General features: G+C 41.4%; 1 protein-coding gene across 1 annotated transcript in view; it reads left to right on the top strand.

Moving 5' to 3' along the window:
* The first annotated feature begins 816 nt into the window (after positions 1-816).
* ITPRID1 (ITPR interacting domain containing 1) overlaps positions 817-13302 on the top strand; it is a 72547-nt gene continuing 60061 nt past the window's right edge. Inside the window, exons 1-4 of the mRNA XM_039251159.1 lie at positions 817-976; positions 2595-2643; positions 2972-3015; positions 11905-11956. Of these exons, the coding sequence (XP_039107090.1) occupies positions 817-976; positions 2595-2643; positions 2972-3015; positions 11905-11956 (305 nt within the window). The remainder of the gene's footprint in view (positions 977-2594; positions 2644-2971; positions 3016-11904; positions 11957-13302) is intronic.

Raw genomic sequence — 13302 nt, 5'->3', positions numbered from 1 at the left:
GGGTAGATGGGATGGCTTAATAATCATGGGGATATGCTTGAAGTCTGGTGCCTGGGCTTGAGTGCTGGTTATTGAGTGGCTTTAGGCATGCGACTTTAGATACACAACCCCTCTGCTCTTCAATCTACTATAAAATTGTGACAATTAGATTGCCTCCCTCATTGGCAATTAAATTAAATAATAGATGTATAGAATTCAGCATAGAATCTAGCACATAATAAGTATTCCACTGACCTCAACAGTTACTAAAACTCAGTACAATTTACACCTAATTAAAAAATATGAGAAGGTAGAAAGATTACCTAATTTACCCAAGGCCACCCAGTAAGTTGCAGAGATGAGACTCCTCCAGGTGGATCTGTTGCCAGAGCCCTTATTTTTTACACTTTGGGTCTCCAAAAATATTTTTATAGATGTAACTGTTGGATAAATTGGAAGGATACTTATTATGTAATCGATACTTTTAAACTTCCTTCCTGGTTGGTGTGCCCTCCAGTCCACAGTTTTCTTTGCACCCACATGGCTGTCCATCTGATTGAATCCACCAGGGATGGAGGTGGCCTGGTGACAGGCAAGGCCGCATTAGTCCTGGCCTCCAGTGGCCTCTCCTCTTGAGAGGCAGCCGCTTCTCTGCATGGAGACTGGGAACTCAGCTCCGGTGGGTAAGTCAGGCTCCAGAAGATTGTAAATGTGGATCCACTTGGTGGCCTGTGACCCCTCTGGCTTCTCCTTCTCACTGAACCAAGTCCGAGAGCTGACTCACTGTGTGTGATTTGTTTGTCTGCATGTTTTAGTTTGCCGAATTGTTCTCTTACAATGGCGGAGAGGTCACATGGATCCAGCAACTCCCAAGGAGGCCAAGAGAAAAGCAGGAGAGAGATCCTGAGGTCCACCAAGACGGCATGGGCTCGCCTAGATGAGCAACTGCTGCCCGGCTCTGAGGAGGAAAGCCAGAGTCTCCCCATCCCCATGCTGGGTGAGAACAGGCCCTCAGGGCTATCTGAAAACATCCTGCTGTGGGTGGTAAGGGACGTGGGGACTTGGCTGGGGGCAATGATTCGGAACAAACCCTTGGCTTTGAAGATACCAGTGTTCCTGGTGGGATGCCAGAAACATCTATGAAACGGGCACTTCTGACTTTCCCACAGACATTCAAAACACACACCTTCTTGATGGAAATAGACCGACTATTCCCTTTCTACTCTGAGGCCTCCTCATTTCAAGTCCCCCATGGACTTGGAGTCCATGCCAGAGACATGAGGCTTCCTTCAGAACACCGAACATTTTATTGAAAGGCTCTTATATGCCGGGTCTTGCATGAAGCATCCATAATAATTTTAGTAGTTTAAAAAGTAATAAGTAGAAAACTACTTCTCTGTCCACCGTGATGTCGTGGTTTGATGGTTTTTCTTCCTTGCCCACCTTCCCATTCATTCTACCTGTTTAGAATCCCTAAATTTAAAAATAAACATCTTCCATGCCCACCTGGCCATTTTGGATCACCAGACACCTTGTGAGTGGGTAAGTCAGGTACTTCACAGTTTGGAGGGACAAAGTCAAAGAAGATCTGGGGCATCTGGGTGGCTCAGTCAGTTAAGCGTCTGACTTCAGCTCAGGTCATGATCTCACGGTTCGTGGGTTCAAGCCCAGCCTCAGGCTCTGTGCTCACAGCTAGCTCAGAGCCTGGAGCCTGTTTCAGATTCTGTGTCCCCTTCTCTCTCTGACCCTCCCCTGCTCACACTGTCTCTCTCTCTCACTAATAAATAAAACATTAAAAAAACGTTAAAAGTCAAAGAAAATCAGCCCAGAGCAGCCTATAGCCAACCAAGAAGGAAAAAAATATTTACCAGGAAATGCTGCTTTTCCACCCTCTCCTTTTTGCCTATTGACTGTTAAGCCAGTGACAAAGATCCACCTTAAAAGGCTGGTGCCTTTTTAACATGGGTGCCTTTGGCAATCCTGGGACTCTAGTGCAATTTATCCCTGGAATGAATGCAAATTTGGTTTAGAAACTGGCAGAGAACTCCTTGCAAATAAACATCACTGGCTAGCCGCCTTAGGTAAATGTCATGATTCAATAAGGAGAGGGTCCATGGTGATCTATATCCGACAGAAGAAAGACAAAAGTCTGGTATGCTTAATCACCTTTTGTGTTCACACCAGGTAATTTAAAAATTATTCTAACATCTCTTGCACTTTGGTGATTTGGTTTTTCTTTATTTTCCTTTTCACATTTTCTTTCCTTCCTTCCCTTTCCTTTCCTTTCCTTCCCTTCCCTTTCTTCCTTCCTTCCTTCCTCCCTCCCTTCTTCCTTCCTTCCTTCCTTCCTTCCTCCCTCTTTCTTTCTTTCTTTCTTTCTTTCTTTCTTTCTTTCTTTCTTTCAATCAGTCATTGGCAAGTTTATACTTTGTTCTCAGGAAAGGCTGATTATGGAAAACAGAGAGTTTTGTCTTGGGAAAATAAATGAATATGTTTATAGAGACATGTGACTGAATATGTAAGAAATAGAGCTATGGGTAGTGGCTGGATATCAGGGTAGCATTATTTTCGTTGGGGTGCTTTGACTGACTGCTCTGTTTCTTTCTCTCTTGTAGAAGATTCCAAACAAGCAAGTATTCAGCAGTGGCTGGACTCTGGATTCTTGTAAGTGTTTCTTCGTGCCCTACACATTTCTCTTGCAAAGATCCTTGAAAACCATGTGGGTAACTCTGCTGGGGGAAGGTGTGACAGGTAGAGATTTTCATTTTAACTGGGTGCCTGAAGGATCACTCCATTATTACCAAAGTTATATATCAATTTTAAAGTACACAGTAGAATACTGTTCCAGTCCCTGGCTGTTGATTGCTTTTAAAAAGCTCTCCCATAATAAAGCCTGGCTTCACATTTACTCTCATCGGTTTAATTAAATTGCAATTTAGCATAATTGAGTTGTACACATTGTTTGACTCGCTATATTTTTGTTTCCTTATAGGGGCTCCATAAATGAAAACTTTCAGCAAGCCATCGACCATACTGGTAAGACAAGAGAACCAGAAGCAGTTAAGCTTTGTGGACCTGAGTAGATGTATTAAAATGTCTGTGTGAATAAATCTTCTTAAAATGAGATTATCGGAGCTTACTAGAAACGGAACAGATCTCAAAAACTGTCCAGCTCCATTGCTTTGTTTGATGTATAAATCTGAGGCTCAGAAAAGATAGGGGGTTGCCCAGCAGAGGTTGGGGGCTGCAAACCAGGACTTCTGCCACATCGTTAGCTCAGACTCTACCAGAATATTCACTGGGTCCTATGAAGATATTTTGTAAGCATATAATTATGGAAATGCAATTGCTTAATATTTTTCTCATGTTGTATTGTACTTTTATGCTTAAGTCTAGTTTCTTCCTCTTCTTCAGTCTGAAAGTAATATCTTCTCTTTCTAATGATGCATTTGTTCTCAAAAATAACAAATGAATTCTACAGCAAACAGTGCAAGTACGTATTTCTGACGCAGAACATATATCACACTTGTTACGTTGAGTTGAAATGTGATAAGAACGTTATAAAGAGAAAAAGAAATCAATTGCAGATCTCACAGTTTCCATCTTCTCTAAATGAAATAATGTATTTCACAGAAACACAATCATAAAATGCACTCACTGTTTGACTGGCTTAGTCTGTGGAGTGTGTGACTCTTGATCTCAGAGTTGTGAGTTCGAGCCCCCTGTTGAGTGTAGAGATTACTTAAAATCTTTTTTAAAAAATGCACTCATATTTTAAGTACTGCTCAGACAGAAATATAAAACAAGCCCTGGCGATTATAAATGAAAGGCAACACTGACTACAAGATACTTTCTGACTTCATAGATGTTAAAATGTGGAAAAAAAAAAAAAAAGCATGTTTTAAGATTGGCAAAATGCCATAATGTATGTAAAAAATGACATAAATTAGGACTTTAATGATTAGAGGGGAATACTATTAGTCTAATGGTTACTTACTCGGCTGGTTTTCATTATTTCACTTCCTCGACTGACATCCTAAATTAAGATTGACCATTACAAACCAGTTTAAATTTGGGACTTTTTTACTTAAAAAACAAAACAATACAGTAACAACAGCTAGGTATATCATTGAAATTCCCTTCTTTACCAAGCTTCCTTAGTTTTTTTTTAATATAAAATTCCATGATCCCCAAATCTTTGAGGATATTTACCAATAAACTGAATTTCAGTATCTCTGTTTATAATGGTGCAGAATCAAGAAAAGACAAGAACTTAAGAACCATAGCCAACATGAGATGTCAGCTACTCTGGTGTTTCATCTTGCCTGAGTCATGATGGGAAGCCCAGAATCCATTCTGGAGTATTATTAAAAGCTTCACTTCCCAGAAATGAAAGACAACCATGGCCCTTCCCCACCTCTGAGTCAGGTCAATGAGCTGTAAAGGCACAGACGGGAGGTGCAGAAAAGGAGCTGGAGAAAAGGAAGCATAGCGGTCAGAAACACACGGTTCCCGTTTGCCAGGTCCTTTATCTTCAGTGAGGTTTTTAATAATAATGGAATAGCTTCTTACAAGTTTAATTGAGCCTTCATTTTTACAAAGCCCTTAATGATCTACCTTATTTTAAACTCAGTCGCTTGTGCAGAAACAAGGCTGGTGTTCATCTGAGCTTTGCGGGTGAAGAGTGTGAGCCACAAGGTGATGATCAAGGGGCACGATTTTTGGTCACAGCTGGTTAGAAGAGGGCAGAGGAGCTTGAGGCCCAAGATCCGGTCAGCCCTCCATGGGCTAGTCCTAGCCATGATGAGAGCAATAAACATGGGAGCTTGGGGAAGCCAAGAGTCATACTGAGAAGTGTGGAAGCTTGAACAGTACCAGAATCTGGTAACGTGATGGTCGTGGTGAGGGTGGCAGGGAGAAAATCTGTGGCAAGATGAAAAGAAACTGAAAGAGGAGAAGAGTAATCACTACTGGAGGGAAAATCCCATAAAAACTCATGCAATCCTACAACACCTGGGTGACTCGGTGGGTTAAGCATCCGACTTCTGCTCAGGTCACGATCTCATCGTTTGTGAGTACAAGCCCTGCATTGGGCTCTCTGCTGTCACTGCATAGCCTGCTTTGGATCTTATGTCTCCCTTTCTCTCTACTCTTCTCCTGTGCTCTATCAAAAATAAATAAACCATTAAAAATAAATAAATAAATGATAAATGTATAGATAGGTAGATAGATAGATAGATAAAAAGCCTCCATGCAATCCTAGTATGATGCAGAGTGGTGCATTAGTTCCTAGGGCAGCTATACAAATTACCACAAACCTGATTGCCTCAAACAGAAATTTATTGTCTCAGAATTCTAAAGGCTGGAAGTCTGAAATCAAGGTGTGTCAGCCAAGGTCATTCTCTCTCTAAAAGTTCTAGAGAGGAATCCTCCCTTTCCCCTTCCTAGCTTCATGTGGCTCCCAGAAATCCTTGACATTTGTTGGCTTATGGTGACATCCATTCCATTCTCTGCCTCCATATGCACACGGCCACTTTTCCCCGTGGGTCTTCTTTTCTCCTTTTTTAAGGAAATTAGTCATTGCACTTAGGAGCTACCCTAATCCAGTATGACCTCATCTCTACTAATTGTAAAGGTATCTACAAAAACCATATTTCCAAATAAAGAATGCATTCTAAAATGAGATTTCAGGTGCAGAAATAAAATTCAACTCACTGTAAGTAGAATTTAATCTAAGGCTGTTTCCTTCACTGGTCACCCATGTGGCCTTTATACTTTGAAGCAGGAATAAGATTCAAGTGTCTGCTCAGCTTATAGGTGACCCAGTGACTCCCATAAAAGTCAGGTGGGCCTCCAGGTCTCAGACTGGGCCCCACATAAAATGGGATGAGGGGGTGGCATAAAGCTTCAGTGGTCCTATTACTGAAGTCCTTCTGAATTTTGAGATGACCAACGTGGGGGGTTGCCCTCTTATGGTGACTCTTTGGCTTTCGTGCTACTCTGTGTCTATCCAAAGTCTCATTTTTATTAAACTAGAATCTGACTGGCCCATTTCCCACCATGTTGAGCACCATTATGCCATGCAAAGCCATTAGCTATTGGCACTTCAGCTTCTTTATCAGTAAAACTGGGAGGGGGAAAGAAATGAGCTAGGTACTTTACATAAGTTATCTCATTTACCCCAACCATCTTCTGAGGGAAATATTACCACTACTAACTTTTGCAAGGAAGAAAATGAAACTCAGAAAGGCTAAATAATTTCCTCCAAAGTAGCCCAGTCAGTAGGTAAGGGGGTCAAGACTGGAATTTGGATTTGTTGGATCTGCAGCCATGTTGCCCCTCCAGAGGACAGGTTTAATTTACTATCACTATATGCGCTATGCATGGAAACCCCTGGGATGAAAGCCCTGCATCAATGTCCTTGCCAGAAAACTCGAAATGTGAGCCCATGGCTGACTTCCCTGGCATTTATTTCTTTCTCCGGGTCTTCTGGCTCTTGTGCACCAGCCCTCAGAGCCACAACACAGTCCTCCAGAATTTAAAATTCTTAGAGTAGAACTAATTTTTTAAGCCAACCGGGTATCTACAGAAATGTAAAATAACCATATCTGGACCTTAAACGAAAAAAAGGTACATCAAATAATTCCTCTGGAAAGCCACATGAAGATCAGCTGGCTGTTTGCATCCTAAGTCTAACTGAAGTACTTCACAAAGGATGATCTCTCACTGTCTGTCCTGTCTTCTGACAAATATTTAGACATTTTAGCTAAGTGGTCTGGAAGTCTTTTTAAGTATCTCCAGAGCATTGTCTGCTCAAGGCACATGGATGACTTACAGGGAAGACCCTTGTGGGCATCCTTAAATTTTTTTTGTCTTTTCTCTTTCTGAGAACCATCACCACCGGTGCAGATCAACTCCCCCCCTTAGTGGCCACTAACTGCACATGCAAACACAAGTCTGATTCTCAATTTGCCCAGTGAGGATCCATGGACCTTCCTTCTTATAATCACAAACACAATAGGACATTCAGAACCTCTCTGGGGTCAGTTGGGGTGCTAAAGGGAACATGGTTATGATTGTTAAGGTCTCTCTTCTCAGGCTTCTCACTCATTCTTAATCTCAGGTTCCATATTGAAACTGTGTATAAGAAAGCCTGGGGAGAGGAACTGGTTTTCAGCAAACCCATTCCCACCACTGAAGAACAAATTAGACACAGCACCGTTGCCCTGTGAGAGTGCGTTGGAATTATCCTGCGGGGACAGACACCCACACCAATGCATGTGCCACTGTGTAGCTTTATATAAAGTACACTTGTTTACTAATGCAGCCAAGCATAACTGCGAGGGAACAAACCAGAACCATTCCTTACAGCAAAGAAACAGTTTTTGTCAAAGATCTGCTTGGAGCCATCCATTACCTAATGGGTGGCTATTTCATTTGTTCTTTTAATATTTAGATAATTCTTCTCCTCAGAGAAGTCTTTGAAGCATAAACTTATGCCTTTCCAGAAGGAAATCATTAAATAAGAACTTACAAAATCAAATTCTAAAACCTGTGGTCTATAAGACGAAGTTGATGTAAATCCCATTAAACATAATAGACTCTCCCTTAATGCTTATCGAGCAAAAGCACTTAGAGCAAAGAACTGAGCTAGCAGAGAATACAAAGATGTAGAATGCATGGCCCCTGATCTTATTTATATCACTCGGACTTCCCAGGACCGTTGCCATCTGAATACAACCTGTGTCAGCTTTTCACAAGATCTTCTTCTCTTACACCCTCTTGTTGCCATCCTAATTCTTGATCTTTCTTCATCTAATTCCTCCTGTCTTAAAGCCTTTTCTGTTTTGTTCTCCTCTTGCCCTTTGTTTGAGGTCCAATTCAGGTCCCATATTCTCTATAAGGCACTAAAAGTTTCTATTTTTTTTCTGAACACCAGTCACATCTATTAAGGGTTCTGCTCATAGAGCAATTGGTCCGTGCTGCCTCAAATTATTAGGGATAGGATCAGCCTTACTGGAAAAATTGTAAATCCCACCAAGGTAGGAATTATCGCTAACACATCTGATTTCCTCAAAGCTAGTCAACAAAATATCTTAGTAAAACTGGTCCATAATGAAGCTGCTATAAGTCAGATTGGGAAATCTTCAAAGAAAAGAGACCTTAGCTAGTCAAAGAGGGATATGGTTTTGGGAAAAAACAAGGAGGCAAAGTGAAACAATGCCACTTGTTTCAAGGAGCTTGAACAAAGGCACAGAATGAAAAGAACACCAAATGTGTGCAGGAAAGCATATGGAAGGCGGTCAAACTAGAGAAATGGTTCCATGCTGGGGAACAAGGGTGGAACTTTTTTCTAGCAAAAGGGGTATTATCAGTCTATAAATTCCTTAAAATGCAGAAAGAGAGAATCACACTTGATGTGTTAAGATCATCTCAGGGTCCAGTCAAAGGAGAGATCATTGTAACTGGGGTCTATATTGAGTAGGATTTGGGGACCTATCTTTGTTCACCTGAACAGAAGGTCGTGAATAATTAGTGATGGCTACCATAGGTGCAGTGCTGGGAATTGAAGCCTGTGCGTTACACTCGTGCTATCTCTACTCTGGTGAGTTATGCATGATTTCTGAGAAGAGAAAAGACAAATTCCAGTGTTCATCCTGGCCATGGGAAGATGGTACCTGTCTTGGGAAGACACTGTTGTGAACTCATGAACTCCAGGTGGGGTCACGAGGGTGTGGGCTATGTGTCAGCAGCAGAGTGGAGAGGTGGAGTCAACTGCATCTGGAGAAGAAGCAGATATGTGGGTGAGGAAGAGCAAAGCATTACAACTGGCTTTAAGGTTTTGAGCATGAGTGTCTGGGCGAAAGAAGAACATTTTATTTTGTAAGCGTATAGATTGTGATTATTTGCAAACTGAGAAATTAACCCCACTGACTGCCTCTACCGAGTGCCTTGGTCATGCAGGAGTTAAATATACAGAAAGCCGCAGAATGCTATTATTTTAGAGCCTTGTGAAAATGTAATTTGATTAGTCTATTGGACGATATTCCAAAGAACCAAATGTCTTCCATGAATCAGTCAGAAATGCTTAGGAAAACCAAAATAAAAAATGCTTTCTAAGCCAATAAAGGTGCTAATTAGTGCCTTCTGCATATCTCACTACATCTTCTCCAGTAATACATTTTGCAGGGTTAAGTGCGTGTCTGCTGCTTCAGATGGCAGAAGTCCACCTAACAGTAGGGAGGGTGGCTGGAGACTCAAGTATCTAAAAGGGAATCAGAACTGGCATTTAACCCATGCAATGGGATGTATTGAGTAGAGCAGAGAACTTTTTTTCTTGCTTTAATTCTTTTCCAAATCAACCCTTACAAAAGGGAGAGTAGGACCTTATTTTTTCATGCTTTCTTCATCCACCATTGCTTTGAAAGAGTAGAGTCTCATTTTAAAAAACCTAATAAGGGTACCCTAGAAGGAAAAAAAATGGAGAAAATATCAAGACCAAGCAACTGGAGAAGAGAGAAGGACTAAAGGAGACCGTAGTCAGTAGGAATTTATGTGGTGAATACAGACACATCTATAAGTGTTCCACCTTCTGCTGGGGTGGCCTCCAGTGTGGTGCTTACAGGAGCTTGAGGAAACGGAGGGTAACAGGAGCAGTTTGTTTGTCCCATTATGGCATTCCTTATGTGTCAAAGTCTTGCTGTTGTCCGAGGCAGCCAACTCTAATGCTTCCGGGAGCCGGGCAGGTAACTGCTAATGAACCAAGCAAGCGGGACAGAGACTGCAGAGAATCGCAAAATACGTGGGCTCCAACAGATCACTCCCTGAAGAGATCTTGGCTTGATGCTGCCGTATCTTCTGAGTTTTAAGAAAGTTCTAGGAATCCCAGTGCTACACTTGATCTTAGCCAAAAGGCTGAGAAGTGATTGGGAATCTCAGTGCTGATGAGAACTGAGCTACCAACCTGTGCCTCTCGGTTCAGGTTCCTTATTGAAAATAGACAAAGGGAACAAGAACCCTGACAAGCCCAGGAGGTTTACCTTGCAAATGAGCAAAGCGGAAAACAACAGCAACAACTAAACTTGAACTAAAACCAAAAAGACCCTCCAACAGGCAAGGAATAATAGTTTCATACTGCCTTATGAGTCTCTCAACTGCCTGGGTCCAAATGCTGGAGCGGTACGGTGTAGATTTATATTGTTCACCCCATATGACTTGTGTGGCTGAATTGTATTTGTTTTGCAGGGCAGACATTCATTGCAGCTGTGATGTCACGAACTTTTAAAATTGTGTATTCGGGGCTTAGTTAAAAACTCAGTGTGTACTCACACCTCAGCGATATGTCTTGAGTTCTTATCTTCCTAGACTATATGTTCCTTTTCCATCCAGCGAGGTCACTGAGCCTTTGTAACAACAGATGAAAACTACAGATGTTATCTCCACCTTGATTATCTTGGCATTCAGAGGCAAGTTCACAGATAACTTGAGAACTGTTCCTAGTCTCCTCCCCAGACAAGAACTCTGGCTCCAGACTGAAGAGCCTTTTATCATTTTCAGGCTCTTTTTTCATATGTTTCAATAATATAGGTTGTTTAGGTTGTTGTTGTCTTTTTTTTAATTTCTCCCACATGCATTATATTTCTTATGGTGAAAAACTTCACTTTCTCATGGAAGTGATGGTTGGCAACATTTCCAGTGTGATACATGTCACACTTTCACTCTAGGGAAAACCACCGTGAGAGGAAGTGAGAAGGCTGGTAAATTTCCGTAGGCACCAGCCACGTTCTGAATATTTCCCAGGGAGCCAGCAGCCTCAGTATTACATCACCAATCCTGCGTACCGTAACCACAAGGCCTTCTGAATGGGCCTCCTCCTCCCAATATTCAGCTCTTCTATCCTGCCCTCAGCACCACTAACCAGGCAAATGGACCTTCCACATCCTCTCTCTCACATTAATTTGTTTGTTCAAAAACCTTTCCTTGCTTTCCATTGTAAACTCCTCTTTCTGGCTTCCAAATAAGTTACGGGACATTCTGTTGGCAGTGTGGTGTTTTGAAAAGAAACAACAGCAACAAACGAAAATAAGCTGTGACATCCTGCTGGCCGTGGAAAATTTATTTAATCTCTCTGAGCCTCAACTTGCCTCTCTGTTAAGGAGGGATTCATACTATCTATTTCATTGAATTGTAAGAATTAAAAGAGGTGGAGAATGCAACATGCCTAGCACGCAGCTTCATTCATTTATTATTTAATGCTAAATAAACAGTAACTGTTATTGCTATAATCAATAATATAGGTGATGATGAATTCCTGGATCTGCTACTTTTGAATGTGTGATCATGGGCTCATTACTCAACTCTTGTGAGTCTGTTTCTTTAACTGAAATATAAAGATAGATCCTAAATGTTAAGAGTGTTGTGAAGATTAAGAGATACAAATACATAGAAGATGCTCAACAAATGCTGGGTCCTTCGTGTATTCTTTTGCCTATCCCCACCCTTGCTCCTCAACCTTGCGGGCCATGAGAGAGTGTTCCAAAATGCCCTGTGATCCCTTCGGACTAGCCCTAGCACTGTGCTTTGCACTTGCTACAGATACTCTTTGTGCATGGCAACACGTCTTCCCATCCATCAAATTTTACCCATTCTTAAAAATCCAAGACAGTCTCTCCATGAAACCTTGGTCGACTACTCAATTTACCACTGACTTCCCTCTCGACCAGGCAAGTACAATTTCTTCAAGTGGCCGTCACACAATTTAGCTGTTCATTACATTCTGTCTTGTTCACTACCGAGATGCCTTGTACCCCATGCACATACAATCTCAGATATGGAAATCAATCCCATGGTAATTCATCTGAGAACTAGAAAATCTTCTGTGGGATAAAAGGAAATTAAGCTCATGTCCCCTTTTGTTTGTTGCAGTTTCTGTGCGTGAACAGGGGATGGTGTGCATGACCGTGACGGAGTACATGAGGTAAGTGGCAGCATCCGTGTCGCTCCACTCTGGTATCTGACAGTGGAATCTCTCATAAAAGAAATGGAAGTGAGGAGTCTTCTTAACAATGCCATGGATCTTGGAGTTTTGTCACTGGTTTGGCCACAGCACCTGGAAAGCCTTCACTAGTCTTGAGAAAAATAGAGGTTCTTTAAATGTCCTAAAGCAGTGAGCACAATAAATGAACAAATGTTGGCTTGGGGGGAGGATTTAATTAAAATATATGCACAGAATGCATTTGACTGTAATACAAGTCTTCAGAAGGACCTGTTCATGAAATAGTTGCATCCATATTCTCACACCGACAATGTTAGTGATCACCATGCTATTTGCTGGGCAATAATACAGTTGACCTTTGAACAACATGGCTTTGAACTGTGTGGGTCCACCTATATGCAGGATTTTTTTTTAATTCAAGTATAATTGTCATACAGTGGCTCATTTCAACACAGGATTCAACAATTCTATACATTTCTCAGTGCTTGTCACGATAAGTGTACTCTTAATTCTATTTCACCCATCCCCCCACCCACCTCCACTTTAGCAACCACCAATTTGTTCTCTGCATTTAAGAGTCTGGTTTTGTTCAATCTGTCTAGTTTTCCTTTGTATGTTCATTTGTTTTGTTTCTTAAATTCCACATATGAATGAAATCATGTGGTATTTGTCTTTCTCTGACTGGCTTACTTCACCATGCAGGTTTTTTTTTTTAATAAGTACAATCCATTACTGTAAATGTGTTTTGTCTTCCTTTTGATTTTCTTAATAACATTTTCTTTTCTCAAGGCTATTTTATTATAAGAACACAATATATTATGTATAACATGAAATATGAGCTAATTGACTCTTATCAGTAAGGCTTTCAGTGAACAGTAGGCTGTTAGTAGTTCTGTTTTAGGGGAGTCCAAAGTTATATGTGGAGAGGCGCCTGAGTGGCTGGGTCAGTTAAGCATCCGACTCTTGATATCGGCTCAGGTCGTGACCTCACCATCATGAGATAGAGCCTGGGTGTCCTGAGCATGTTGCCTGTTTTGGATTCTTTTTGTCCCTCTCCCTCTGCCCCTTCTCCATGCTTGTTCTCTTTCTCTCTCAGAACAAAAAACAACAAACAAAAACAAAAAGAAATCAACATTGAAAAACACCAGAAGTTATATGTGGATTTTTGACTGTGTGGAGGACATCACCTGTAACCCTCATGTTGTTCAGGGGTTAACTGCACATAAAATTTCCAATGTTAGGTAGAAAGCAGTGAGGGTCTCTTAATATGAGAATAGAGACTAGGCTCAAAGGAATGCTCAACAGTGGCAACAGCATGACCTCAGAAC

This window comes from Hyaena hyaena, unplaced genomic scaffold (assembly GCF_003009895.1).
Source record: "Hyaena hyaena isolate Hyena2069 unplaced genomic scaffold, ASM300989v1 scaffold_387, whole genome shotgun sequence".
In the NCBI taxonomy this organism is placed as follows: Eukaryota; Metazoa; Chordata; class Mammalia; order Carnivora; family Hyaenidae; genus Hyaena; species Hyaena hyaena.
This window is presented reverse-complemented; position numbering and strand designations above follow the sequence as displayed.